Below are 23,922 nucleotides of genomic sequence, written 5' to 3' on the forward strand. Positions count from 1 at the left end.
AGCTATATTAAAACTTTCATCCATAGCCATAGATTTGTTCATTTCTCCTTTGTTTGTATCAGTGTTTGCTTTATATATTTTGAAGCTGGGTTGTTAGGTGCCTAAAGAATCATGGAAATTGTATGTGTTTGGAAGATTGTAATTTTTACCAATATATCTCCTTCTTTGTTTGTTTGTATCTTTTTTTTTTTTTTTTTTTTTTTAAGGCTGGAGTGCAGTGGTGCAATCTCAGCTCACTGCAACCTCTGCTTCCCAACCTCAAGCGATCCTTCCACCTCAGCCTTCCAAGTAGCTGGGACTACAGGCGTGTATTTTTAGGAGAGATGGGTTTCACCATGTTGGCCAGGCTGGTCTTGAACTCCTGACCTCAAGTGATCCGCCCACCTCAGCCTCCTAAAGTGCTGGGATTACAGGCGTGAACCACCATGCCCAGCCTTTCTTTGTTTCTTTTAATGCTTTTTGTCTTTGGATTTCATTTTGTCTGATACTAACGTACTTCCTTTCTTTTTGTTATTATTTGCTTGATATATTTCCCCCATCTGTTCATATTCAAAATGATCTTGTCAGTTTCAATACATCTCTGTAAAAAGCATATGTATGGAAGGATTTTGCTCTTTAATGGGGAATTTTCTCTTTTCTCATGTATTATTAATATTTTTAGACTTATCCTGTCATTTTATTTTATGCTTCCTCTTTACCTTGTTTTCTTCTTATTTTTTTCCTCTCTTTCCCTGCTTTTTGTTAGACTGATCAAGTTTTCTTTGCCCCCTTCCCCATCTTTTTAACTTGCTCTATTGATCTAGAAGTTGATTTTCCAATTCTCCATCTTCTGCTGATTACCTTCAAATATGAATCCTATTTTTTTTTTCTTCCATACCCTCTGAGGCAGATGAATCCTTTAACTTCTAGTTTTCTATAAATGACTAGAGCTGATCAGGAACTTTTTCTCCCATAGCATTATTTAACTTTCCTCCTCCTCCCCCACCTGCCACCTCCCAAGTTGAGATCATCTGGGTAGATTATTGCTCCAAATTGTTGTTTTTAAAATGTTTACATTATGCCTCAATAATTACTCAGACTTCACTAAAAGTTTTACTAGTTTCTTTGTTCACCACAGTTTCGGCATCCCACGTCTTCCTCTTTCCTGAATTCACTATTTTTCTACTGAAGCACCTCCTCTGGAAATTCTTTAAGGAATACGAGAGTGGCAAACTTTCTTCTTGTAAAACAAAAAAAAATCTTAATTTTTTCCTCCCACTTGAATACTTCATTTCCCTTCAGGGCCTTGAAGATAATATTCCATTGTCTTTTAACACCCAGTCTGATGCCAATTTAATATTATTCTATTGAAGACCTGCTTTTCTTCTCTCCAGAAGCTTCTTGGATTTTTTTCTTTATTTTTGTTGTTATGAAGTTTTACTATAATATGTCTAGGTGTGAGTCTTTCTCCCTGGGAAAGGTCAAGCTAATGATTAACTTCTTTCTTCAACAATTGGGAAATTTTCTTTTGTTAGTTCTTTAATTATTTTCCCGCTTCTATTCTCTGAAGTTCTAGCTTTCTGTAATGCCTATCCCACAGATGGTTCTTAATTTTTTCTCTCAGACTTTCCATCTTTTTGTTTTTTTTACTGTGCTTAAGGAGACTTTCTCAGGTCAGTCTTCCTGATCATTAAACCTATCTAGACCACCTACTGAGTTCTGAATTTCAATGATCAATTTTTAAATTTCTTAGACTCCTGATTCTTTTAAAGGGATTTAATATTATTTTGCATCTCTTGAAGATAACAATTATACCTCAACTAAACTGGTTTCTGTTTTTGTTTGCTCTATTATCTCTATTACTTTGGGCATTAACTCTTCCATATGTTTAGAACTATGCTATCCAATACAGGAGAGCCTTACTGCTTAAATTTAATTAAAACTAAATTAAAAATTCAGTTCCTCAGTTGCAGATGCCACACTTCAAGTGCTCAATAGCCACATGTGGTATGTAGCTACATATTGGACAGCTCAAATATAGAACATTTCCATCATTACAGAAAGTTATATTGGACAATATTGGCTTAGAGCTACTCCTTGTCATGGTTATATTTTTCATTAAATTTTTGGTGATTATTGATGTTCTGCTCATCCTTAATTTGCCAGCTTTCTGTTCACTGTAGCCTGTCTCTGCTACGGGGAGTGGGAGAGAGGTGAGTGACCTGCAGACAGCCTTTCTCCTGGCTCAGTGCTCCCTATTCCTCTCCCAGAGTGTCAATAGCTACTCGGAGTATTGCTCACCTCTCTAGCCCAGCACCTTGGGGCAAATCCACTGCTGCTAGCTGTTGAACACTGGTGTTCAGGAATACCCCTGGAACCTCCTCTGGTTTCTTTGAGTCTGTTGACTCAGGTTTGGAGACCCCCAAACCACTCTTTTCTCCATAGCAGTCTTCTCCTGCATGTTTTAGCTTTGGTTTCCTCCAGTTTTACTTCTTTATAGCTTTTTTTTTTTTTTTTTTTTTTTCCCTGAAACAGAATCTCACTCTGTCACCCAGGCTGGAGTGCAGTGGCACGATCTTGACTAACTGCAACCTCCACCTCCTGCATTCAAGCGATTCTCCTGCCTCAGCCTCCTGAGTAGCTGGGATTACAGGCGCATGCCACCATGCCTGGCTAATTTTTTTTTTGTATTTTTAGTAGAGATGGGGTTTCGCCATGTTGGCCAGGCTGGTCTTGAACTTCTGACCTCAAGTGATCTGCCCACCTTGGCCTCCCAAAGTTCTGGGATTACAGGTGTGAGCCACCATGCCCGGCCTCTTTATAGCTTTGATGCTGTTTATCTTTCTCAGAGATCCAACATTTCTGATCTGCTGATGGTTCTCTTTTGTTTTATCACACGATATTGGATTTACTATTTTATTTGTTCCAAGAGTTTTTCTGTCATTTTGTGGATTGTAGCAGGAGAGACAGTCTTTTGCCAGCTTGACCCAAACTGCAACAAATGCCTTTGTATATCCACTCTGCTCCTTGTACACACATTTCACAACTAATGGTTGAAAACCTTGCAATTCTCAAATTCAGACAGGCGCTGGGCTGGCTAAATTAGAATCACTTGATAATCCATGGACCCACTCCTGGGGGCTTTGAATGCACAGCTCAGCTTGCGAATCACTGGCGCGCTAAGTGGGATGAGCAGGAAAGAGGATCAAGTACTCAAGACAGACCACTTTCTTTGCAGGATAGTTTGTGGCCAATGCTCAAATGCGCGGGATCTCCAGTAGCCAGGTCACTATTTACGTCAGTGAATGGGACAGTGGGTGAGTGTGGAAAAGGGGAATTTAGGGACTTCTTTCCCTTAGGACTAATGGAGGATGAGAAATTGCAAAACCCATTGGGTAGAACTCAAGGACAAGAGAGAGACGAAAAGTACAACTGAATGGAATTGAGATGAATGATTGCTGCAGGCCTCTCTCCCTCCCACAATGATATCAACTCTGCAAACCCCAGAGATCAAAATGCAGCCAGAAAATTTCCCCACCTAGAGATTTTTTGAAAAACTTTAATTGCTATCCTACTGAGGGGCCAACTCCAGCTTTGAGGAGATATATTTACTGGTTAGAGTTGCAGTAATGATTATTATTGTTACTGTTAAGAAGAATACACTCATTGTCTCCAGTGAGCTCACAATGCTGCACAAACATGACCTCATTTCTCCTCTGAACGGGGCAGGTATTGTTAACTCTGTTTTCCAAAAGAAGGACATGGAGGTCCACTGCAGTCCAAAGCCTTGAGCAGGGCCACACATCAAGAGAGGGAGGGAAGATGGAACCAGGCCCTGGACCTCTCCCATTCGGGTCTCAGGGCTCTTTGTAGAGATCTAGGTTCATGTGTCTGGTCAGTCCCTTGACTTCACTTATGATCACAGAGTTGGTTCTGGGGATATGAGGGGATCAGAGAAGTCAAGGTCAGCAACATCAGATACCAGGTGAGGAATAATCATCACCTTTCAGTGGCTCAGCCAATTCCACACTCCAGTCTCAGCAATCAAACCCTTCCTGGTTTGGCCCTGGTTTTGCTAGGCTCTAGCCTAACTGATTTCCCTCCCTACTTCCCCAACAACTTAGGGGACTCAACTACTTCACCCCCTTGGACCCACTCAGACTGAGAATCATATTCACATCAGACTTGTTTTTCTGCCTCATGACAAGTTCGTGCTGCCTGTATGTCACCTGGGTTCATTGCAGTACATTTGGGCCACTGTGAAATTCTTTAGGCCCTTGCTTCTTCCATTCCCTAAATTCTGTCCCAGATTACCCTCCCCGCCTCCCACCCAAGCTTCAAGCCTCAGCGTGCCCAGGAAACCTTCCCTTACCCTTCCAGAAGAGTCCCTCTCCCTCTCTGAACTCCTGCCACCCCTATTCATTCATTCCACAGGTGGTCACTGAGGACCTACCATGTGGCAGGCAGTACCGGAGATGATGAGGACACGATAGTGAACAAGTCAGACATGGTCCCTGCTCTAATGGAGCTTACATTCTTGTTGGGGAGAAGGGAAAAACAAAAGTAAATAACTCAGTAAGTTAAATATTTACAAGTTGTTGTAAGCGCATATGAAAAGACCTCCCTAGGCCAGCACAGTGGCTCACGCCTGTAATCCCAGCACTTTGGGAGGCCCAGACGGGTGGATTACCTGAGGTCAGGAGTTCAAGACCAGCCCGGCCAACATGGTGAAACCCCATCTCTACTAAAAAATGCAAAAATTAGTCGGGCATGGTGGCAGGCACTTGTAATCCCAGCTACTCAGGAGGCTGAATCAGGAGAATTGCTTCAACCCAGGAAGCGGACGTTGCAGTGAGCCGAGATCATGCCATTGTACTCCAGCCTGGGCGACAAGAGTTAAACTCCGTCTCAAAAAAAAGAAAAGAAAAGAAAAAGTCTCCCAGTAAAATCCAAAGAAATTAGGGCCTCTGAAACTTACTCCAAATCTGCCCATATCTCTCCATCTTCCACCCTGTCCAAGAAAGAGCTTGCTTTATCTAGGTTTGTCAAAAAGGGTTGTGTGGCTAAAGGGTGATGGTAGATGACAGCAAAGGGGTACAAGGTGGGGCAGGAGAGGGAGGCAAGGCTGGACTACACAGGGCCTTGAAGGCTGGGCCAAACAACTGGATTTCACGCTCAGAACAATGAGAAGACATGGTAGGATTTTTGATCAGGGAGTAACATGGGCTGACTTATACTTTATGATGGAGATTCTCAGTGGGGCAGGGGGAAGGGGAGATGGGGGTATGATTTCACTCCCCTCCCCCAGGGGACATTTGTCAATGTCTGGAGACATTTTTGGCTGTCGCAACTTGGGGAGGGAGTGCTACTGGCACCTAGTGGGTAGAGGCCAGGGATGCTGCTAAATATGCTACAATACATAGGATGGCCCCCCAACAAATGTCTATTGTGTTGAGGTTGTATGGCCCAGCCTTAAAATGACTCTGGCTGCCATATGAAGGATAGATTCTCAGCCCCCAAGAGTGGAATTAGGGAGAGCACCTGGAAAGCCATTTAAATCAACTTCATGTAGCTATAGTATTGACCCACCTGAACCTTTCTCCCAAACTTTAACCTCCCTGATCTGGGGTCTCTGCTTTCTGTTGAGTGACAGCCAGTCAGCCAACCAGCCCAAGTCACCCTGCAAGAAGCCCCTTTGCATTTTAACAGGGACCTTCTGGAGACAATGCTTTAACCCAAAAGAACAGTCAGGCTGGCTGAGCAGCAGGGGGAGTCATGCCAAGGTATCACTGTGCAGAAGCCACCTGCTGTATAGGAGAGGATGAGGGTTTAGAGACCAACTCCAAGCACGCCTTTTTCCTCCATAGTCACAGTTGGCTCCTGTCATGCTAGCTGCTGCCAACTCGGTGCTCTCCTGCTGACCTTGAGAATGCCAGGCCTGTATGGGCTGCAGAGGATCTGGACACTGAAAGCATGTGATGCCCTGCACTTACTGTGAGTTTATGAGTATTTACACCAGCATGTAAACCTATCATTTACAGCCTCAGCATGTAAATCAACATAGAGTTCAAGGGCTCTCCTCTTGACTCCTCCCCACCAACTTGAGGTTGGTTTTAAGATTTGGGAAGCACATGATTGAGCTGTGGTGACAATGGGAGGTCTGTGGATAAGGAACTTAAGGACGAGGGGAAGGTCCCTCCTTAGAGGCAGGACTGGCCAAGCAGATGGTGAAGGAAGGAGAGTTTGTCTTCTGTAATTCCAGTTACGGCCCAGTCTTCTACTAACCTAGAGGTTGTTAACCTTTTGAGAGAGAGAAGGAGTGCGTGTGTGCATGTGTACGTGTGTGGCGGGGGAGGGCGGTTATGGAAATTTTGAAGAAAGCTATAGAAAACCTCTCTCTGGAAGAATGAATAGTGTGGACAAAAGTTTGTATACAATTTAGGAGACTCCCAAATCCCCTTAAAGTGACAATATGAACTAATTCACACCAAAGTATAAACGACTAACAATGTTCAGTACATTTCCATTTAAATGGGGGAGGAAAGCCCTTAAACCAAAGGAGCTGGAGCTCTTACCAGGGAACTTCTCTAAATCAGTGGGTTGAGATACATTTTAAAGAGGCTGGAAAAGCATCTCCTAACTTCTGAAATCTCTGCATACTCCTGCTGTACCTACATATAAAACTCAGTTTGGATATAGGGAAGCAACAGAGGGAGGAAGTGCAACAGCATGTTTTTAGGCTAATTTAGACTCAAAAGATCACCTGAAACTCCACCCAATGGGGTTTGTTGGGACTTGGGTACTAGATACTTACTCCTGGTCAGCCAAAGTATCTGATCTTGTTAATGGGCCAATAAAAATTAGGGGGACAAAGGCCAAGCCCTGGCTACTCAAATGAATCTCCTCTGCAAGAGCTGAGCATGCAAGAGCTGAGCAAGCAAGAGCAACTCGTAATGAGTTGTAACCGAGCAAACAGAGGAATCATTGCGTTTCATTAACTTTAATAGAGCTTGTTAGGTTGGCTTCCAAGGGCCATGGGATGGGAGAGAAAGCCAGACTCATCATCGGGGCCGGGGAGCAGTCTGGCTCTCATGGACTCTCTCTGCGTTCCCCAGTGCCAGTCTGGAAGCAGCTGCTCTTGCTACCCCCATGGGCTCCCCAGCCCAGCACGACATCCTGGCTACACAGGCAAGGAGCCCAGGCCTCAAGGACTAATTCTTTCTTGCCAGGGTCAGGAAAGACAGAGACAAAGAGCTTAGGGCAAACCATCTCCAGGCTTGAGGAAGGTCACCTGGCTCTGGACACCTACAAAGAGGCCCCCTCCCAGGGACTTCAAAAGTTCAGCTCCAATGCCTATAAGCCCCCACTAAAGGATCCCACCAGCCCAGAGCCCAGCCCAGGGACCACTATCAATGCCAGCCACAACCCTGTCCCCCTCTTCCTTCACCCCAGATCTGTCCAGCACCAGAAAAACGAAAAACAAACAGGGCCAGCAGAAAACACATCACCAAACTCGCCTCACATTGTCCTCTGTGGTTGGCCAGGGCAAGAAGCCAGAGGGCGTTTCTGCCTTGCCTCCTCCAGGGCTGCCTCCTTCTCTTTCTCTCTCTTCCTTCTCCATCTCTCTTTTCCTTCTGTCCATTATTTCCTTCCCTGTCACTTCTTTTTTGTTTGTTTTTTTTAGACAGAGTCTTGCTCTGTCGCCCAGGATGGAGTACAGTGGCCCAATCTCGGCTCACTGCAAGCTCTGCCTCTCGGGTTCACACCATTCTCCTACCTCAGCCTCCCGAGTAGCTGGGACTACAGGCATCCGCCACCACAGCCAGCTAATTGTTTGTATTTTCAGTAGAGACAGGGTTTCATCGTGTTAGCCAGGATGGTCTCGATCTCCTGACCTCGTGATCCGCCCACCTTGGCCTCCCAAAGTGCTGGGATTACAGGCGTGAGCCACCGTGCCCAGCCCATTTCTTTTTATGTCCTTTTTTCCCTTTTTTCTTTCTGTTCTCTTCCTGCATCCATGATGAAATAAATTCACTAAAAATCAACACATTGAAGAAATCCTGCAGCACACATAAAGCTAATTCATGAAGCTGAGCCCGCCATGCTGCTACTTTGCTGTAAAGTCGCCGGGTTCCTGGAGCCTATGCAACACTGTCAGTCGCTGAGCATCTGACGGCAACAGGCTCTTTATTGTCTGGCCCCATCCCACCCTTCAGATCTTCCTCCACACTCTCTGAAATACTTGTCTCTAACTGAGCCACATTACTAATTCCCTGAAGACATTCTCCTCTCTAAGTCTTTGCTCACGTTGTTCCTGCCACCTGGAAAGCCCTCACTCTCTTCACCCAACTCCCTGTATGAGAATTCTATATATTCTTTGAGGTCAGCTTTAAACCCTTTCCTCCTCCACTGAGTCGTCCTCCTGCTTCCAGCTGGAATTAATCTGTGCTGTTTATGCCCTCATTAGAATTTTATGTTGGCACCTCCATATTTGGACATTTACCACATTCTGCCTTATATTCCAATGACTTAGATGTGAATTTCTCTTACCAAATTATAAACTTAAAAGGAGAAACCATGTCATCTTTGAATCCCCATATCCTTTAAGTCCCTGGTACATAGTAAGTGCACAATATATGTCAAACATTAAACACTGAGTCTGTGGTTACAAAGAAATACACATACAATTAATTCCACATCTTAACTTCACCAGTGTGGGCCTATTTCATATATAATAATTTTATTTGCAAATTTGTTGGAGGCAGTGGGTTCCCTGAGTAGACAGACTCCCAGAGGTCTGGCTTCAGGACTTCACCAAGGCTGAAAGATGGTATGTTAGATGGCGGCACCTACTGGTAAAGGGTGGCATTACAATTTGGATCTACCAAAGAGAAGCCACCAAATTTCTCAATCAATCCCAGCATTGGACCGGGGACTGGGGACAGAGGGTGAAGACAGAAAAGGATTAGAATGAGTTCCTCTTGGGCTAGGTGCGGTGGCTTACAGCTGTAATCCCAGCACTTTGGGAGGCCGAGGCAGGTGGATCACCTGAGGTCGGGAGTTCAAGATCAGCCTGACCAACATGAAGAAATCCCATCGCTATTAAAAATACAAAAATTAGCCGGCCGTGGTGGCGGGTGCCTGTAATCCCAGCTACTCAGGAGGCTGAGGCAGGAGAATCGCTTGAACCTGGGAGGCGGAGGTTGCGGTGAGCTGAGATCACACCATTGCACCCCGGCCTGGGCAACAAGAGCGAAACTCCGTCTCAAAAAAAAAAAAGAAAGAAAGAATGAGCTCCTCTCCCTCCTCAGTAGCCCTTACGCTGATCAAGAGGTGGAACATCGCTGAGTCCGGGTCAGGGGCCCAGGGAAGAGCCCGTTCTTCTCCAGCATACTGCAGCTTCCTACAGACTACATTTTGCAGGACCAGAGCAGGGCACCAAGGAATCTCAGCCTGACTGTGATGTTCCTCAGCTTTGCCAAGTTGGCTGGGAAGTGGAGACGTGGCATGACGAAGAGAGCCTCTTGCCGTGAAAGGGAGGCAAAATTCTGTAAGGATATCAACACTCAGCACAAGCACATAGCTGGCAAACATTCCGACGATCCTTCCTTATTGCAAGTTTTCAGTTTCTCCTAGAATGATTTTCAGCCCAATGGGAGCTCTTCTCTGAAAATGTAATAGAAGCTATTGGGTAACTGAGTTTTGTTTTACAACAATTTGCTTTATGGTCTACTTGAAGTTGGTTCATGGATACCTTGAACTTTGCCCCAATACTTCCACCTATCCTTTCCTTAATCCGGGATATCCACAGGAGTGGTATTGGTAGATGAAGTGGTCCTTCTCCACCTCTCCATCTTTTCCTCTGAGGAGGGAACCCAGTGGGGATCTAAGAGAGGATAGGCATAAAGAATAGGGTAGGGGGAGGGAAAGCAAGCCACCTCTTAACCAAATTAGGAAGTTCCTTATGAGTGTTCCTACAGCCCCTCCTCTGATATTCACAACATGTTTGTTAGGGTGTCAACTGATAACTACAGTTTTAACTGGCAAAGGCCGTCACCCTCTCTCACAGGAATATTTGTATTTGGAGCCAAAAAACATAAGGTTTAGCTCAAAGGAGTGATTCTCCAATAATGGCATATTAAGCATCAGTCAGAAAGATCTTTGATGAGGTGGCAGAGAATCCCCCAGGGACCTTCAAGTGGCCTCACCTAGGGTTCTCCTTCCTGGACCTGCCTCCCAGAGTTCATATGAGAGCTGCCTATAGACCCCTTTCATCTGCTCTGGCCCCAGACCTCTGACCACTCAGGCTTCTTCTTGCCCAGTCTCCTACCTCTGGCTGCTTTATCTAGGCTGCCATTACCCAATTCTTCAGACCTTCGGGTATATCCTGAGCTCTGGCTTGGAAGGTTCCAGATATGCATCTGTGTCTTCCAGACACTGAAAGTCTCTAGCAGGAGTCCTCTCCTAGGCCCCCTCTGTGTCCATGGTCTTTCTTCAGTGGGGGTTTCACTGCCCTTCCATTCAACACCCTCTGCTGCCCTAGGTCCTCCAGGAAACCTGAAGCATCCTCAGACTGGTTGGAGGCAGGGAGACAAGGTCAGGGAATGCTTCACTTCTCCTCTGGGGTTTGCGTGAGCTCACCCTTCCTTCATTCTTTCAGCTATTCAATAAATAATTCTCTGAACACAACTATCTGCCAGGCATATGCTTAGAGCTGGGGATACAGAGATGACTCAAATGGGTCTTGCCCTCAAAGGTTTGATAGAACTAGTGGAAGGTAAACAGACCATTACAGATAGCCAGGGCCATCACTGGGATAGGTTTCAAGGACCACTGAGCTCCGAGACTGCTGGGGCAGTAAAAAGACTTCCCCACCAAGGTACCATGGAAGCTGGATCTTTTCTATTTTTATTTTTAACAGGGTCTCATTATGTAGCCCAGGCTAGAGAGCAGTGGTGAGATCACAGCTCACTGTGGCCTCCAACTCCTGGGCTCAAGCAGTCCTCCTACCTCAGCCTCTGAGTAGCTAGGACTACAGGTGCACATCACCACTTCAGCTAATTTTTGAATTTTTTGTAGAGACGGGGTTTCATTATGTTGCCAAGTTCAAGTTGTCTTGAACTTCTGGCCTCAAGTCATCCTCCTGCCTCAACCTCCCAAAACACTAGGATTAAAGGCATGAGCCACTACAAGATTTTAAAGTGCAGTAGTTCTCCAGCTGACAAGAATATGGTGTGTGCCAGGCATGGTGTAGCTAGGGTGTAGTGATGGTGAAGTCAGAAGACAACCATGAAATGTCATTGGAAAGAAAGGCTCAGGACTAGCACAGAAGGCCACATACACTGTGCCAGGCAGCTAGAACTTAGCTCTGTCAGGCAGTGGCCCACAGCAGACACAGGAAGTACCTGAACTGTGGCAGCAGCAAGAGGGATCGGGAAGAGGACTGTCCTTAGGACTCTGAGGAATCCAAATGGGGCCACTGAGTAGGTTATGAGCCATTAACCTCAAGATGGAGATCATGGGAAGAGGACAGGTCAAGGGAGAGTGTTGTGAGGCATGAGTTCAGTTGGGGGTAGGTTCAGCTTGAGGTCTTGAAAAATACCATCGGAAGTATCTATAAGTAGGTGGCAATGTAGGACTAGATAGGAAGGAGAGGAGGGAGCTAGAGCTATAGATCTGCAAATTGAACATACAGAATTAGAGCTAAGAGAAAAATGGGGTTAGGGATATAGATTTGGTGGTCATTGGCATATTGGTGGTGCCTGGAGCCATAATGCCCCGCTACGTGCTGTCCACCTATTTTGTGAGTGACCTTCCACATGAGTCATCATCAGTAACACTCCAACAACCTGCAAGGTCAGAAGTTTATCCTCCCTATTTTCCAGATGAGGATGATAAAGCTCAAAGAGGTGAAGAAACTTGCCCAAGCTCACCCATTGACGTTGCTGGGATTTAAACTTGGGACTATTTGACCACAAAGCCAATGTTCTTTCCATCACCCTTGCTGTCCCTCAGAGTCCCCTAGGGAGGTCATGTAGAGTGAGAAGTGAAAAAAGCCAAGCTAGAAGCCCAAACTGTCTAGCAATTAAGAGGCCAGTGGAGGGAAAGCAGCCAGCAGTAGATGCAGGAGAAGAAAGCGCTCCAAGAAGGGGAAGAAGAATGTTCAGAGGTTTTGGATGAGGCAGAGAGGTCAGGCTAGATAAGGACTGGCAAACAGCCCTGGATATGAAGATGTGGAAGTTGCTGGAAACTTTGGGGGAGGGGTAGCAGAGGGAGCCTGGGACAGAATGCATTAGGACCAGGGGTGAAAGGGAAGCAGTGACATGGAGACCTAGGGCAGAGAAGTTGGGAGCCTGGAAGGATGAGAGGCAGCAGGGTCTGTGGAACTTCCCTGCGGGATGCTGGGAAGTTCTATAGGATGCTTCAGATCTTATTGTGTTTACAGGAGGAGCTGAGGTGAGACATTCAGGCAAAAGAGGGGATAACTGACAGAGCGAGCTCCCTGAAGTGGCAAGAGGGGATGAGATCCTGGTACATGTACATGGTATTAGTCTTGGCCAAAAGGATGGACCCCTCTCCCAGCAGTGGAGAAAGAAGGGAGCAGGGGATAGGAGGCTCAGGTTAGATGGCTCTTGGCTTTTTGGAGAAACAGGAATTGAGGACACTGATTGGAGAAGTATGGGGGCTGGGGTTGGCAGGAGGGAAACAAGTTTGGGAGGGCAGCTGTGTGGAAGGGGTCAGGGTGCAGGCCTGGGGTGGTTGGAGACTTGCCTTGTGATGTGCAGGGATCTGGAACCACACATCAGTGACAATGCCAGTTGGCAGGGTAGAGATTTTTGTTTCCTTAGTGAAAGCAGCTGGGCGCAGGTGGAGAGGAAGCAGGTGGCAAGGTAACTCAGGAGTGGATGTGGGTAGAGAGGAGGGGTGGGAGGAAACTGGGGTGACTTGGCCAAGAGAGCTAAACTGAAGGTGGCCTAAGTGTCCAGAGGAGAGGCTGGAACAGGTGTGGGGCAGCTTGGATTGGGTTACCTCTGCCCCATGTCCTGGCAGGGCTGCCTGTGGACCTTTCTGTAAAGCCAACACTAAGGACCTGGGAACAAGGTACCCCTAGAATCCCAGAGCTGAGAAACAGACTTTGAGAGATGGTTACCTCCAAGCCTCTGCCTACATGGCAAAATGACTCCTGAGCTACCCTGAAGGAGTACAAAACAGCCCATTCACCAGCCTAGTAAGATCCCCTCCCTCCCTTCTTCTATTTTTTTGTTGCTGTTCTGACTGTTCTCTTTTCCTCTCCATCTGTCAATTACTGATTTTTTGTTTATGTGTCTATTTTGTCCTTTTTTTTTTTTTTTTAGACAGAGTTTCACTCTTATTGCCCAGGCTGGAGTGCAATGGCGCAGTCTCGGCTCACTGCAACCTTAACCTCCCAGGTTCAAGCGATTCTCCGGCCTCAGTCTCCCGAGTAGCTGGGATTACAGGCATGCGCCACTATGACCGGCTAATTTTGTATTTTTAGTAGAGACGGGGTTTCTCCATGTTGGTCAGGCTGGTGTCGAACTCCTGACCTCAGGTGATCTGCCCACCTCGGCCTCCCAAAGTGCTGGAATTATAGGCGTGAGCCACTGTGCCTAGCCACTTTGTCTCTTAAATATTGTATGACTCTGGGCAAGCCACTTCACCTCCCATCACCAGACAGGTGATGGCTAAAGTCTTCTGCAGTTCTATTGCTAAATGACTCTCCAGAGCAAGGATATGTGTAAAGAGCCCTGTATGTGAAGGTGCTGGTCTGTGACCCTCAACCTGATCCCAATGATTAGAGTGTGAGTGGCAAAAGTGTATCAAGTCTCTGTGAATTCAGAGGAGGCAGTGTAGACAGCTGAGGAGGTATACAAGCTTCAGAGTCAGGCCTGGGCCTAAGTCCTGGCTTTGTTCTTTCTTAGTATGTCATCCTGGGCAAGTTAATCTACCTGACCCTCAGTTTTCCCACCAATAAAATGGGGATAACAATTCCTACCTTATAGGCTTGTGATGGAGTGCCTGGTACTGTCCCTGGAACATAGAAAGCACTCGGTAAATGGTAGCTATGAGCTCTAATTTGTGTTTCAGGGTGTCTATATCTTCTTAAGGTAAAGTAGGAGCTGCAAGACAGTAGGGATGGAGAGACTCCAGAGCTACCTAGCTGGCAAGTGAATATTCTTCTAACTGCATAATGTATAAGTGTGGCTGACAAGGGCGGTGTGCTGGAATGCATGGAATTTTTGGAACCTCCTCAGTAGGAATGTATGATAGACAGCAACCTGTTGGGGGTGGTGAGAATCTAGCCCAGTTGACTGTGCTCACACCCAGTGGCACCAAAGTCTAATCTGGGACAAGGCTGCTTCTTCCCACCAGGCACTACTATACCTTTGTTATCAAACACTGGGGCTTTTTTTTTTTTTGAGTTCTGTTGCACAGGTCAGAGCAGTGGCACAATCTCTGCTCACTGCAACCTCCATCTCCCGGGTTCAAATGATTCTCCTCCCTCAGCCTCCCAAGTGGGTGGGATTACAGGTGTGCACCACCACACCTGGCTAATTTTTGTATTTTTAGTAGAGACAGGGTTTCACCATGTTGGTCAGGCTGGTCTCAAATTCCTGACCTCAAATGATCTGCCCACCTTGGCCTCCCAAAGTGCTTGAATTGCAGGTGTGAGCCACTGCACCCAGCCCCAAACACTTGGGCTTTTGTTCTTCTGAGAAGTAGTGGAAAGAACAATAGCCTCCACCTATTGAATGCCTACTATGTGCCAGTGCCAGGTGTTTTCCACCTATTATCTCATTTAATTAGCACCATTAACCTATAAGGTTTTTATCCCCTATGTCAGATGAGAAAACTGAAACTCCTGAGATTAATTTGCCTGAAGTCACAGAGATAGAAAGTAACAGAGCTGAGATTTGAATTGCAGGTTTGTTTAGAGTCCACACAGACACTGATGGACGGACATCTTTGAGGGCATATAACCATATCTATCTTCCAGGTGAGGAAGGTGAGGCTCAGAAAAGTGAAATAACTCTGCAAGAAAAATAGATGGCTGGGAAATGGTAGGGCCTAACATTGATCTCAGGGCAGTCTACTTCTAGCTTGTATGTACTCTCCATTAGACTATACAGCACTGCCCATCAAGGTAGGGTCATTAGACTAATTTTATATATGGGGAAACTGAGGAGCAGAAAGAAAAAGCAAAGCTCATGGAAGGAGACCTTGCAGGGGAGGGGAAACCCCTGAGTCTGGTGGGCCCTGGCAGAAGGATCCCTAAACAGGACCTGAACCAAGATCTATCAGCTATGGGATCCCTGACCCCTGCCAGTCCTCTCCCCAGACATTTTTAGGAGCAAGTAGAATGAAACGAATGTCAGAAGCATCCCTGAAGGAAAATGAAGCCCCAAAGCATACTGCAACCTTAGAGATGAGTGTGGGAGGCCCAGAGCCCACTGGACATTTTGCCCCTGCTAGTTATGATATGGCACGTGCTGCTGCTGCTTTTGTAGTACCACTTGCAAGTGCCATCTTGTTATTCCTTCCCTGTCATCTTCCTGAGCTACTGTCCAACTGAGTCCCTGCAGAAGAGGACAGGGCAAAAGGCAATGTGAATTGGACCAGCACCTCAATTCACAGTGTCCTGGTAATATAAGCCCTGCTTCTCCTCTTATAGAATACTCTGAAGGGCTGAGGGTACTCTGGAATCAGATTGGGTGAGTGGCAGCAGGAGAGAAGAGCAGGGAACAGCCTTTTTTTGCCCAGATGTGGAGGAGGAGCTCACCTGGTCCAAGAGGAAAAGACGAAATCATCAGAGGAAAACTGGTAGGATGAGATAAAAGGCAACTAGGGGGCAAAAAAAACCAATCTTCCAGAGACATAGTGGCTTAGGTGGAAGAACCCACCTAAGCCTCCCTCCCTGAAAGTCAGGGAAATATCCGTACTCAGAGGGCCAGGGAATCACCCTGAACTGAAGGCCCAAAATAACCCACAATTCCCCTACAGAATCCTCCTTGCCCACCTCAAGGAGGATGTAGGGGCCCTCCCTCCATCCCCCCAGGGACCCAGAGGAGCTACACTAGTGTCCAAAGAAGGCACAGGCAGAGCAAAGCAAGGCAGCGTGCCATCTCCCCGCCCAGCCTTGCGGGGGGCTCCTCGGCTCTCTCTCCCTGTGCCCCCATGGAGATCACAGGCACCATCTGGCAACCTCCAATTCTTTCTCTTTTTTTGAAACCATTCTCTTGTTTGGGGCAAAAAGGATGGCAAGTTTACACTTGTCCTCCAACCCTACACATAATTGGTGGCAGCAGGCAAAACTGCTGCAAGGGGAGGGTTTTGCCAGTGGAATGAAGGAGGGAGGGCATCTTAGAGTGACAGGGCTGGGAGGGACCTCAATCATCTGACCCAGCCTTTCTGTGGCCTCCACACCATTCCCATGATCTATGTGCTCGCATCCCAAAGGTCATCTTTGATGCTATGCAAGGTTCTCCAGGCCTCCTCCCCCAGGCTTCCTTGGGGCACTGCCCCCTTTCCAACACTGAGTGAATCCACCACCCTCGTTTTCTGAGGAAACTGAGGCCCATTGAGATATGACTTGTTCAAAAGTAATCTTCATCCCAGGATAAGAAGTCTGAGTCTGTTTCCATCTACTTTTCCACTGAATCCCTAGGAAAGGAAGGGCTCAGCTCTTCTCCCCAGCGGACAGGACCACTGCCAACAAAGCCCTCCCCTTGCCCCAGCTGATGTGGGCAGCCAATATTGAGGGTCTCAGAACTGAATCTCTTTTGAGGAGATCTTGGTCATTTCGTCTTCCTCCTGGGTACGCTGAGGGCTCTGTGAGGCTAGTCTGGGTCCTAGCAGCGTCTTCCCTGTAGAAAATTGAACCTGGCCTGGTCTCATTCTGAACACAGCCTCACACTCCAAGAAAGTCCTCACAACCTTTCAAGAGGTCTTTCCTCTTTCCCTTACAATGGAAGGAAAGAAGACACAGAGTGGGTGAACAGTCAAGAGGCAGCATCCATGTTTGGAAGACACTGCTCCTTTTGCACAGTTTGCCCCTGTTTTAAAAATATCCTTTCTCTTTCCTCTGCTCTCCTTCAATTGGAGGGATGAAGGGTTAAGAATGGACCAGTCAGGACCACCTCTTGAAGCGGCGTGCAGGTTTGGAGGAGCCTCTTGTACCTGTCTTTATGTCTTTGTGTTTATACACATAGACATGATTCTGTTCGGTAGCTTTTGCCCCTGTGCTGAGCACACGAGAGTGTCTGTATATGAGTCCAAGTCTCTATGGGTAGGGTGGTTCAGTGGGCTTACCTCCAAGGCCCTAACTGCAAGGGAGTCTGTCCTGGAGCTGGCAGTTTTAGCAGGCGGAGGCTACTTTCTTTTTGGTCCTCAAAGTGGACTCGGATCTAGGAATGGGGACTGAGTCCTGAGAGTAGGGGTGTGGTAGGTGTAAAAGTTAAGAGGGTGTTACTCGGCCTGGTGTCGGAGGCGGTGTGTTCCGAGGTCCTATGTCCCCTGTCAGGCTGTGTCGGTGGACACGCCCGAGTGCCCGTGTGTCCACGTCTGCCCTGGCCTCCCGAACACCTCGCTCCCTCTTTGTCTCGGGTGGAGGTGTGCGTGCAAACCTGCGCCGCACGGCCGTCCTCGCGTGTGAGCGCGGGGACGCACCGTCGCTCCTCGACTCTTTCCTAGGGGAGCGAGGACGAGTCGGAGCCCGGTGCTGTTTGGTCTGGAGCCGAGCGGAGCTTGCATTGATCCATTGATTGTGCACGGTTTGCGCCTGACCTCTCTGCTCCCGGGGAAGCCGTCTCCATGGAGACCGGGCCCGCTCCCCCAGCGCCGGATTGTAAATTCCTGCAGGCAGCGGCCCGGCAGCCTGGGGAGGGGGCCACCGCGCCCGGGCGCGCAGGGGGAGCGGCCGCCGCGCCGAGGCCCCATTTGAAAGAAAAAAGGGCACGAAAAAAGGAGGTGGTGGAGGAGGAGGAGGAGGGGGAGGAGGAAGAAAACGAAAAGGAGCGAGGAGAGGAGGAGAAAGAGGAGGAGGAGGAGAAAGGCGAAGAAAAAGAGCCTGAGAGACGGAGAAAGAGCGAGAGAGGAAGAAAGAGAGGCAGAAAGGGCGTGTTTCTGGCGCTGCGTTTCCCCTCCCCTTTCTCAGGTCCTTCGCTCGAGCTCTGCGCGCTCTCCGGCTGCAGCTCTCTCCCGGCGAAGCTGGGAATTGGGTGGGATTAGACGGAGCAGCCCCGCCGCCGCCGCTGGCAGAGGCCGGCTTGGAGAGGGCGGGGGTTCCCCTCCGTCAGTCGCCCCGGGCGCCCCTCGCCTCTTCGCACTCTGCGCCTCGCTCTCCCCGACGTCCGGTCAGGAGGAGCCGGTAGCATCGGGAGCCTCGCGCCGAGGGCGCCGCGGTCCGCGCCCCGCGACTGCAGCCCCCGGCCTGGCCCCGGCGGGGCGCCCCCTCCCCTCCCCCTCCTGCGCGCTGGGATCCGGCCGGCTTCCGCCCTCCCCTGGCCGCGAGACCGGCCCCGGCGGCTGGGCCGCCAGTAGCTCCTGCCATGGGCTCGGGGCGCGTACCCGGGCTCTGCCTGCTTGTCCTGCTGGTCCACGCCCGCGCCGCCCAGTACAGCAAAGCCGCGCAAGGTAAGGAAGGAGGGGCGCGCGGCCTGGGGGCTGTCCCGGCTGCTGGGCCTCAGGGCCTAGGCGTGATTCCCGAGGGGCAGGGCAGGTGCTGGGGAGCGTGCTGCTGTCAGGACCCGGCTCTGTGCACCCGGACTCCCCGGCCAGGGGCCCGACCGCTGGGCACTGCGCCCCGAGCGAAAAGCCGGACGAGCTGGGGGCGGCAGAGAGAAGTGAGAAGCTCTGGGGGCGGTGGGCAGAAGAGACCACGCGCCTCAGAATTCCGCCCGACTTCATCCACCCCCAGCATCTTCGAAAGACTTCTTGTCCTCCAAAATCTGAGAGAGAATTTTCTCTTCTCTCAAACATTGCCAGAAACTTACGCTGTGGCCTGGAGAGACTAAGGGAATAATGAAAACTTTTCAGCCGTGCCGTATATTTCTTTCCCTTACCCCCAACCCGCATGCAAAGTTAGACATTTCTAAGTTGATGCCTTATCAGTGGGAAAATGTTGAAGAAAAATAGGATCTTTTATGGAAAAATCAACTCATCTCTCACCGGATGGTAGGGGGCTGAAGAGAAGAAAATTTCTGTGACTGGCTCCCGACAGGAATGTTGCGTTTCTGCCTCTTTGGGGGGAAATCTCTTTCGTCTTGCATGGCTTTCATTTCTTATCATAATATTTATTTATTAAGGCCTCGGGTTTCCAATTCCATTTAAATCCAGGTCAGAATTGCATTAAAATAACAAAGTAGAATTCCAGGCTGGGGAGCTCTGACAGATCCCTCTAGGAATTAAAGAGAGACAGGGAGGCCTCCCGCCCCCGTCCCTGACCCCCAGCTCATCGCCTGGCAGGTCCCAAGGCTGTGCAGGCACAGACTAGGCTGATGTACCACAGTTCTCTCGGGACAGTTTCTCCTCCCCCTTGACCTCTTGCTGTACCCCTCCCCCATCGTGTCCTCACCGACAAGAGATTTATATGGACAAAAAGAAAATTCCCCCTGGCAAGGTTTTGCCCAGGAGAGTACGATTCTGCCTGTTGTCCCAGGGACTCCTGAAGCCAGCTGGGGTGAGGAGGTGGCTGGGCCAGAAGGAAAGTTGAACTTGGGAGTTGGGGAAGCCTGAGTGTCTGTCCCAGAGCCTGAGCGTTTGGCTCTTAAGCTGCTCTGTTGTATTGGATGGACTCCTGCTCTGTGAAAAGGAAGGTGCTGTATCAATGCCGCCTTCCTCTCCCCAAACACTGCCTCTTCAGCTAACCTCTTCCCCCTCCAATCTGTCCTTTCACAGAACTGAAACACTAGAGACCCTCAGCTGTCAAATACTGGACCCTACCCCCACACCTTCCAACCCCACACTGCCTCTTTTCCAGTCCTGGTTCCAGACAGCCCACCACCACTGCCACCCCCAACCTGGGAGCAGCCCCTCTCCTCACTGTGGATTTGTGTTTTCATAAACAAAGCTGGCTTTTGTAGTGTGTGCTGACTTACTCATAACATGGAATTAGCTAGGGAGTTTAGTCTGAAGGAAGGAACAGATTTCATGAAGTAACCTCGAGACAAGATAAGGGCCTCTTTCAAGTTGGAGCCAGTGTCTGCAGTGGCCTAGTGAGGCTGCGGACCAAAGGAGAAGCAGTGTATTCGAGGGGGGCCCAGGGGCAGATGGAGACCCCTCCAAGGGACAGGTGCCATCAAGCCAAGGCATTCAAGTATGGGAGATCAGCTCACCGGTGATTCAGGAACGGCAGTCAGAATCCCTCCATGGTACTCCAGGGCTTCCTTTCGTTAGACTCCCTGCTGGGTACTGAGGAACATGCTGCCAGAGTGGAGGCCCCTGCCCTCAAGGAACTTATAGAAGAGTAGTTTTGTTTCCAGCTTATCTCATTCACAGGCACCCTTCCTGTGACTGGACTGCAGTTAGCTTGGTATCTTCCTTTTCTTCTGATCCCTAAGCTTGGCCTAGAATGGAAGCCTTTCATTGACCCTTCTCTTCAGGAAATCTACAAACCCCATCTGCCAGAGGTTGCCTAATAGCAGGTTTACTGGGTTACAGGGATGTCTCTGGACACAAATTTGCAGGCAGATGCTGCAGGAAGAACTAGTACTGACCAGGCGGGGCAGCCTTACAGCCTTACCCATAGACAGAGTCTGTGAGCATCAGGGAGGACATGCCTTCAAACTATCTCCTGGTTATCAGCAGTGCCAGAAAGTGTGCCTTTAATGCCAGCCACATGCTTTATATGAAGCACTAGCAGGTTTTTAAAATCAAATACCCTTGGCAAGTATCTTGTACAGAGTTACTATACCTCTGGGGGTATCTGGGTTTCTGTCCCTTTTCATCAGTGATTCCCACAGTGGGAAAACCAAAGTCATGTGGAAGGGGGAAAAGGGGGAGACAAGGAAGGGAGCCCTAAGTGTAAAGGTGAGTGTGCGAGTGTGCACACATGAGAGGTTCACCACAATTACCAACAGGCAACATAGCTGGATGTCTGTGTTTCTTGTAACGTAGTTGCTACGGGTAAACTGCTGTTTTAGTGTCTGTGAGAACTGTATGGAAGAGTGGGTGGGTAAGCCTGTGTGACTGGGAAGGAGGGAGCATGAGGGGACATGGTTTTGAGTGTTTTTCAAGTGCTTGTCTGTATATTTTAAAGTAGACAGACTGGATAACCACGATAATTGTTAACTTAAAAGCATTAATTTGCTTTGCTTTTGGTCGGGGGGTGGGTGTTTGGTGGGGGGGGGGGGGGGTGGAAGCAGTGGTTAAAAAGACCTAATCCTGGCATAGGGCTCAGGTTACAGCTGAATGAAAAGGTCTCTCGGCCTCCAGGGAAACTTGTCCCCAGGGCTGGCTCCAGGAGAGCCAGCCTGGCCGTTTAGTTTACCTGGTAGTTTTCTCTCCTTGTTAGGGATAGAGTTTTGATAAAGTCATGCATTTAGAATTTCCAAGTAACCCCATCCCTGGGACTGAGAGCGTTCGTGTGGTGGCAAACAGTGTCTCTCTGTCTCGGTGTGTCTCTCCGGGTCTCTGTCTGGGTGTATGTGTCTCTTTCTTTCCCCCACCCTTCTCTTCCTCTTTAATGTGGCTGTTTCCTCTCCTCCCCGCTTCCCTGGGCTCCTGTGGCCAGCTCTTACAGTGAGGGGACTGTTCCTCCTAGCCCCTCCCTCCAAAATATGAAATGAAAACCATAACCGTGTCAGCGGGTAAGGGTGGCCCCGTGGGCAGCCGGCTATTGCCTGTGCCCCATCCAGGCCACACTGGAGAGAGGGAGAGTCCCCACTCAGAACCTAATCTTTAGTCAGTTCCCTCTAAGCCCACCCCCCATTTTTCCAGAAGGTGGAGAAGAGGGTGGACTGCTTAGAAATTCTTCAGGAATCCCTTTGACCTCTCTTCTCTCATGACATGTCTCAGAGGTGGGGAAAGCCTCAGGGTGGGAGAGTACAGAGACTCTTCCCTGTTTTCAACCCCTTCCTTCTCATCTCCTTGAGTCTCTGCAGGGTGGAATAAGAGAAAGGGGACTGGAAGACACTAAGGCCAGAATTACTGCAGGCAGAGAAAGAAGACAGTCATCAGCAGCCCTCAAATGAGATTGTTTTCTGAAACCTTCAGGAATCTGAGAGCATGAGAACTGGTTTGAGATGTGAGCAGCTGGGACCTGTTGTAAAAGGAGCTGGTCCTGGGTGTGAGTTTGGGAATGTGAAGTGTGCATTCACACACATGTGAATGTGTATGCATGACTCAGGGCGGGTGTGTGTGTGTGAAGTGCTCTGGTGAGAGAAAAAAGGAAGTGGGGGCAATGTGCGTTTTGTTTTAGTTGGAGAAGTAAAGAAGTGGAATGGCTTGGTCCAGTGCCTTGAACTGAGGACAGGGGAAGGGAACAAAGGGCTTCAGACCTTTTGAGAAGATGGAGCTGGAAGAGCTTGCTGCCTGATCCCACTCAGTCCTTGCCCCCAGCTCTGGTCCCCAAATGTCAGGGCGTGGGCCTCCTTTGACGTCCCATATCCCTAGCACATGACCACTTATAAGAAAGAGTCCCTGTCAGGGCTGGAAACTGCAGAGCTGCTCTGAGGCTGGCAGTGCCCGTAAGAGGCCCAGACCTGGGGACAGCTTCTTCAGCTCAGAAGACTAGAGTCTGGAAACAGAAGGACTGCTGGGCCTTGGGTATAGAAGAGAAACAACGGTCAACCCAGAGACGTTTTGGGGGTACAGGAGCTAGTCACCTGGGCTAAGAGGGGACAGAGACTCCCCTCCCCCACCAGCCACCTGACACTGGACTGGCTACTCTCCTGTTCCCATGCCCACCCAATGCCAGCCTCAAGTGGCACCACGGATATAGAGATATATGGTGCCAGTGGGTTTAGACAAATGCAGAGCCTAAGGATTTGAGCCTCGGAGGAAATCACTGAAATCCCTCTCCTCACTTGTAAAATATCAGTAGGGTTCCTTGCAGCCCTGAGATTCTGCACATCTCACTGAAATCCTTCCTGCTGAAGGCAGAAGGCGCCGGGCCTCCACAGGTTACTCACCCAAATCTCAGGCCCTCTCCTCCCTGGATGCTGGTCCACTTCTGCCTGCCTCATGAGGCTAGGTCACTTGGATACTCTTCCTTTCTTCCCCCACCCGTTTCCTGGAACCCCAAGTAGCTGATAGTTCTTACTGTGTCCATAAAGTGGGTATTTATCCCTGGAAACAGCCCCTGAAGAACACGTGTGTGTTTCTGCATGTGTGTATGAAACAAAGTTGGGAAGTGGAGCTGAAATATCTGTGTTATGGGAACTGAATATTCTTGGAGCTGGGCCCCAGGATTCCATATGTTTCTAGCTCTGAGACTAGCTGTCTGTATTCTGCCCTAGCCTAGACATGTCCCCCTGCAGATCAAGCACTGCTTTGTAGTTGCTGTTAGATGCTGTGCTTTGGCTGCACAAATGGGATGATGACCCCTATATAGGGCACAGTGGTCCTTGCTCTTACCTCTGGTTTTCCCTGTGGCTATAACCATAGCCCTAGAGAGCTGTGGGGTTTGGATTTCTGAGCCCTACACCAGGGGCTCTTCAGGCCTGGTCACTGCTGGTAACAAGCTGAGAAAAGACCTGGGCAGGGGCTGCAGGGCTGGAGGGAAGATCCAGGATAAGGAAACACATCTAAGGAATCCCTCCGAAAGGGCGGAGTATCGGGATATGTGGGCACTGGGGGGAGGGCTGGGGAAGGGGAGTGCTTGAAGGGTAGACCCTGGGGAGCAGGTTTACAGAGAGGACGTTTTTACAAGTTTCTAATTATATTTATTTGGAGTTTTCCTCTGGCGGTTTGAAGCTGTTAACAGCA

At 48.9% G+C, this 23,922-nt stretch overlaps 3 protein-coding genes across 4 annotated transcripts in view; 1 reads left to right on the forward strand and 2 right to left on the reverse strand.

Moving 5' to 3' along the window:
• The window catches only part of TAF11 (TATA-box binding protein associated factor 11), a 322,409-nt gene extending 313,194 nt beyond the window's left edge, over window positions 1-9,215 (reverse strand). The window contains exon 1 of the mRNA XM_050787822.1: window positions 9,212-9,215. The gene's annotated coding sequence lies outside the window, so the exon portion shown is untranslated. The remainder of the gene's footprint in view (window positions 1-9,211) is intronic.
• TCP11 (t-complex 11) overlaps window positions 1-23,922 on the reverse strand; it is a 141,996-nt gene that overhangs the window by 78,946 nt on the left and 39,128 nt on the right. The window lies entirely within an intron of this gene.
• The window catches only part of SCUBE3 (signal peptide, CUB domain and EGF like domain containing 3), a 39,855-nt gene continuing 33,802 nt past the window's right edge, over window positions 17,870-23,922 (forward strand). For both annotated transcript variants that reach the window (XM_050787575.1, XM_050787576.1), the window contains exon 1: window positions 17,870-18,630. In XM_050787575.1, the coding sequence (XP_050643532.1) occupies window positions 18,546-18,630 (85 nt within the window). In that variant the 5' untranslated portion in view covers window positions 17,870-18,545. The remainder of the gene's footprint in view (window positions 18,631-23,922) is intronic.

The sequence above is a fragment of the Macaca thibetana genome, chromosome 4, assembly GCF_024542745.1.
Source record: "Macaca thibetana thibetana isolate TM-01 chromosome 4, ASM2454274v1, whole genome shotgun sequence".
Lineage (NCBI taxonomy): Eukaryota > Metazoa > Chordata > Mammalia > Primates > Cercopithecidae > Macaca > Macaca thibetana.